The sequence below is a fragment of the Musca autumnalis genome, unplaced genomic scaffold (assembly GCF_047663935.1).
Source record: "Musca autumnalis isolate F117 unplaced genomic scaffold, ASM4766393v1 scaffold_4, whole genome shotgun sequence".
Taxonomy (NCBI): Eukaryota; Metazoa; Arthropoda; class Insecta; order Diptera; family Muscidae; genus Musca; species Musca autumnalis.
Genome location: NW_027411977.1, coordinates 236,811,010 through 236,817,009, shown reverse-complemented (window position 1 = coordinate 236,817,009; position 6,000 = coordinate 236,811,010). Strand labels below are relative to the sequence as shown.

At 32.5% G+C, this 6,000-nt stretch overlaps 1 protein-coding gene across 1 annotated transcript in view; it reads left to right on the top strand.

The window, feature by feature from the left end:
* The first annotated feature begins 555 nt into the window (after window positions 1–555).
* LOC141404317 (uncharacterized) overlaps window positions 556–6,000 on the top strand; it is a 42,920-nt gene continuing 37,475 nt past the window's right edge. Inside the window, exon 1 of the mRNA XM_073987836.1 lies at window positions 556–981. Within this exon, the coding sequence (XP_073843937.1) occupies window positions 797–981 (185 nt within the window). The 5' untranslated portion in view covers window positions 556–796. The remainder of the gene's footprint in view (window positions 982–6,000) is intronic.

The window sequence follows — 6,000 nt, the reverse complement described above, 5'->3', positions numbered from 1 at the left end:
TGATTGAAAATTGTGAAAGAAAACAAAAACGCAAAGCAATTTGTATATCATCATCTCCAAACCATTTTTTCGACAATGGAGTAAAGTGGCTTTTGGTTTTCTTTTATTCCAACCAAAACTGAAACCAGTTTGTGTGGAAAAAAGCGCGTGCTGCTGCCGTTGTTGTGTTTGGTGGCCTCTAGGCTGCTCTGGCTCTGTTGAGGAAGAAGTTTTGTTTACCCAAAAATAAAATGAAGCGAAAAACAACAACGAAATATTTGAAGTGCCAACGAAAAGAGTTTGTTATTTCCGATATGGAGCCAAAGCGGCGTGAGAGAAAGAATAAACAGAGAGAGGAGTGTTGTGGAATTTCATTTAAAAAATATTTGTTTTGATTAGAGTATAATTTTTGCAGGGAGAAAGAGAATAAATAAGTGATGAGAGATCATCAAAACATGTGTTGTGAAGAAAACAAAAACATAAACAAATGGAAATGATTTAACGGTTGTTATTTTATGTTATAATATAAAAAATTATAATAAATTATTTAAATATGTTTTAGCGCTTTGCTATAAGCACGTGTGTGTAAAGTGTATTAAGAGAGAAAATACTTTAAAAACTTAAGCAACCAACTTGATTTTAGCTCTATCGATAAGAAATAAACAAAAGACTTAAGCAACGAACTTGATCATTTGGCGGCAGCTGCAGCAAAACAAAAGACTTAAGACACAAACAAAAACAAAAACAATAACCAACGGTTGTGCATTCCTCTTGTCATAATCTTGTTGCATCTTAACCACATTAACCACAACAAATTATGGGTACACGTGTACCACCCCCTTGCCCCACACCCGGCTGTGATGGGCAATTCATGGCTGGCCTACCTCAACTCATTGATGACTTGCAACGTTTGTCGGAAGATCAAGATAGCGCCGATGTTGTGTTCATTTGTGGCCGTGAAGAGGAACGCATCTATGCTCATCGCATTATAATGATGGCACGGTAAGTTTAATGAGGTGACTAATTAACCCAGATATGCCCATTGCTTGGTCGTGATCATTTTAAAAGTATTTTTATATTATTTTAGAAGCAAATGTGAAATAATAACAGTATGTTTATATGTTTTTTAAAATTTTTTTGAAAAAAGTGGTTTTTGAGGCCACTTTTGGACACAGGGTTTTATCTTATAACTGGGAGTTATGGGACACAAAACATTTGACATATAGTCCAAAGACACCTTTTCGGCATCTAGTTAACGTTTTTTCGTAATAGGCTCCACATCGTGTATGTTTTCGTTATAAAACTACCCAATAATTAATCGGCCATAACACAAATCATTGTAAAAACTAAGCGATAGGTGGCAACTTCGATGAACTAGACCTCAAAACTCAAAAATAGTAGCTCAAAATAATGGAATCACATAATATCCCAAGAGCTACAGATGTGTATTGAGTATATCACCAAAATAAACGGTACTTTGATAAACATAACATATCAAATTAGCAAGAATTATGTGTGTCCTATATATAGGACGCTGGGCATATCTGGGTTAAGTGAGAATTTTTTGTAGGAATAACACTGGAATGGGATGTAAAGAATGTTAAAAGATAATTCTCCCATGGAGGAAACAAAAAGGCCCAACAACGTGGATTTTTGGATAATTTTTGGAGGCCACTAAAGGGCCTACGAACCTGGATTTTTTAAATAATTATTGGAGGCCACTAAAAGGCCTAAGAGCCTGGATTTTTAAAATAATTTTTGAAGGCCACCAAAAGGCTTAAAAACGTGGATTTTTTAATAATTTTTGGAGGTCACCGAAAGGCAAAATAACTTGAGTTTTTCAAATAATTTTTGAAGATCACCAATAGGCAAAATAACGTGGATTTTTTAAATAATTTTTGGAGGTCACCGAAAGGCAAAATAACGTGGATTTTTAAATAATTTTTGGAGGTCACCAAAAGGCAAAATAACGTGGATTTTTTAAATAATTTTTGGAGGTCGCCAAAAGGCAAAATAACGTGGATTTTTTAAATAATTTTTGGAGGCCCTCCAAAGGCCAAATAACGTGGATTTTTTAAATAATTTTTGGAGGTAACCAAAAGGTAAAACAACGTGGATTTTTTAAATAATTTTTGGAGGTCACCAAAAGGCAAAATAACGTGGATTTTTTAAATAATTTTTGGGGGTCCCCAAAAGGCAAAATAACGTGGATTTTTTAAATAATTTTTGGAGGTCACCGAAAGGCAAAATAACGTGGATTTTTAAATAATTTTTGGAGGTCACCAAAAGGCAAAATAACGTGATTTTTTAAATAATTTTTGGAGGTCACAAAAAGGCAAAATAATGTGGATTTTTTAAAATAATTTTTGGAGGTCACCAAAGAGCAAAATAATGTGGATTTTTTAATAATTTTTGGAGGTCACCAAAGAGCAAAATAACGTGGATTTTTTAAATAATTTTTGGGGGGTCCCCAAAAGGCAAAATAACGTGGATTTTTTAAATAATTATTGGAGGTCACCCAAAGGCAAAATAACGTGGATTTTTTAAATAATTTTTGGAGGTCACCAAAAGGCAAAATAACGTGGATTTTTTAAATAATTTTTCGGGGTCCCCAGAGGGCAAAATAACGTGGATTTTTAAATAATTATTGGAGGTCACCTAATGGCCTTAGAACGTGGATTTTTTAAATAATTTTTGGATGCCACCTAAAAGCCTTATAACGTGGATTTTTTAAATAATTTTTAGAGGCCACCTAAAGGCCTTAGAACGTGGATTTTCTAAATAATTTTTGGAGGCCACCTAAAGGCCTTAGAACGTGGATTTTTTCAATAATTTTTGGAGGCCACCTAAAGGCCTTAGAACGTGGATTTTCTAAATAATTTTTGGAGGCCACCTAAAGGCCTTAGAACGTGGATTTTTTCAATAATTTTTGGAGGCCACCTAAAGGCCTTAGAACGTGGATTTTTTAAATAATTTTTGGAGGTCACCAAAAGGCAAAATAACGTGGATTTTTTAAATAATTTTTGGAGGTCACCAAAAGGCAAAATAACGTGGATTTTTTAAATAATTTTTGGAGGTCACCAAAAGGCAAAATAACGTGGATTTTTTAAATAATTTTTGGAGGTCACCAAAAGGCAAAATAACGTGGATTTTTTAAATAATTTTTGGAGGTCACCAAAAGGCAAAATAACGTGGATTTTTTAAATCATTTTTGGAGGTCACCAAAAGGCAAAATAACGTGGATTTTTTAAATCATTTTTGGAGGTCACCAAAAGGCAAAATAACGTGGATTTTTTAAATCATTTTTGGAGGTCACCAAAAGGCAAAATAACGTGGATTTTTTAAATCATTTTTGGAGGTCACCAAAAGGCAAAATAACGTGGATTTTTTAAATCATTTTTGGAGGTCACCAAAAGGCAAAATAACGTGGATTTTTTAAATCATTTTTGGAGGTCACCAAAAGGCAAAATAACGTGGATTTTTTAAATAATTTTTGGAGGTCACCAAAAGGCAAAATAACGTGAATTTTTTAAATAATTTTTGGAGGTCACCAAAAGGCAAAATAGCGTGGATTTTTTAAATAATTTTGGAGGTCACCAAAAGGCAAAATAACGTGGATTTTTAAAATAATTTTTGGAGGTCACCAAAAGGCAAAATAACGTGGATTTTTTTAAATAATTTTTGGAGGTCACCAAAAGGCAAAATAGCGTGGATTTTTTAAGTAATTTTTGAAGGTCACCAAAAGGCAAAATAACGTGGATTTTTTAAATAATTTTTGGAGGTCACCAAAAGGCAAAATAGCGTGGATTTTTAAATAATTTTTGGAGGTCACCAAAAGGCAAAATAACGTGGATTTTTTAAATAATTTTTGGAGGGCAACAAAAGGCAAAATAACGTGGATTTTTTAAATAATTTTTGGAGGTCACAAAAGGCAAAATAACGTGGAGTTTTTAAATAATTTTTTGGAGGTCACCAAAAGGCAAAATAACGTGGATTTTTTAAATAATTTTTGGAGGTCACCAAAAGGCAAAATAACGTGGATTTTTTAAATAATTTTTGGAGGTCACAAAAAGGCAAAATAACGTGATTTTTAAATAATTTTTGGAGGTCACCAAAAGGCAAAATAGCGTGGAGTTTTTAAATAATTTTTGGAGGTCACCAAAAGGCAAAATAACGTGGATTTTTTAAATAATTTTTGGAGGGCAACAAAAGGCAAAATAACGTGGATTTTTTAAATAATTTTTGGAGGTCACCAAAAGGCAAAATAACGTGGATTTTTTAAATAATTTTTGGAGGTCACCAAAAGGCAAAATAACGTGGATTTTTTAAATAATTTTTGGATGTCACCAAAAGGCAAAATAACGTGGAGTTTTTAAATAATTTTTTGGAGGTCACCAAAAGGCAAAATAACGTGGATTTTTTAAATAGTTTTTGGAAGTCACCAAAAGCCCCAACGTGGATTATACAACGTGGATGTTTGGGTGCCACAGAAAGGTCCATAAACGTGGATTATACAACGTGGATGTTTGGGTGCCACAGAAAGGTCCATAAACGTGGATTATTTAAATAATTTTTGGAGGCCGCAAAAAGGCCCAACAGTGTCGATTATTTAAATAATTTTTGGAGGTCACCAAAAGGCAAAATAACGTGGATTTTTTAAATAATTTTTGGAGGTCACCAAAAAGCATAATAACGTGGATTTTTTAAATAATTTTTGGAGGTTACCAAAAGGCAAAATAGCGTGGATTTTTTAAATAATTTTTGGAGGTCACCAAAAGGCAAAATAACGTGGATTTTTAAATAATTTTTGGAGGGCAACAAAAGGCAAAATAACGTGGATTTTTTAAATAATTTTTGGAGGGCAACAAAAGGCAAAATAACGTGGATTTTTTAAATAATTTTTGGAGGTCACCAAAAGGCAAAATAGCGTGGATTTTTTAAATAATTTTTGGAGGTCACCAAAAGGCAAAAATAACGTGGATTTTTAAATAATTTTTGGAGGTCACCAAAAGGCAAAATAACGTGGATTTTTTAAATAATTTTTGGAGGTCACCAAAAGGCAAAATAACGTGGATTTTTTAAAATAATTTTTGGAGGGCAACAAAAGGCAAAATAACGTGAGTTTTTAAATAATTTTTGGAGGTCACCAAAAGGCAAAATAACGTGGATTTTTTAAATAATTTTTGGAGGTCACCAAAAGGCAAAATAACGTGGATTTTTTAAATAATTTTTGGAGGTCACCAAAAGGCAAAATAGCGTGGATTTTTTAAATAATTTTTGGAGGTCACCAAAAGGCAAAATAACGTGGATTTTTTAAATAATTTTTGGAGGTCACCAAAAGGCAAAATAGCGTGGATTTTTTAAATAATTTTTGGAGGTCACCAAAAGGCAAAATAACGTGGATTTTTAAAATAATTTTTGGAGGTCACCAAAAGGCAAAATAACGTGGATTTTTTAAATAATTTTTGGAGGTCACCAAAAGGCAAAATAACGTGGATTTTTTAAATAATTTTTGGAGGTCACCAAAAGGCAAAATAGCGTGGATTTTTTAAATAATTTTTGGAGGTCACCAAAAGGCAAAATAACGTGGATTTTTTAAATAATTTTTGGAGGTCACCAAAAGGCAAAATAACGTGGATTTTTTAAATAATTTTTGGAGGGCAACAAAAGGCAAAATAGCGTGGATTTTTTAAGTATTTTTTGGAGGTCACCAAAAGGCAAAATAACGTGGAGTTTTTAAATAATTTTTTGGAGGTCACCAAAAGGCAAAATAACGTGGATTTTTTAAATAATTTTTGGAGGTCACCAAAAGGCAAAATAACGTGGATTTTTTAAATAATTTTTGGAGGGCAACAAAAGGCAAAATAACGTGGATTTTTTAAATAATTTTTGGAGGTCACCAAAAGGCAAAATAACGTGGATTTTTTAAATAATTTTTGGAGGTCACCAAAAGGCAAAATAGCGTGGATTTTTTAAATAATTTTTGGAGGTCACCAAAAGGCAAAATAACGTGGATTTTTT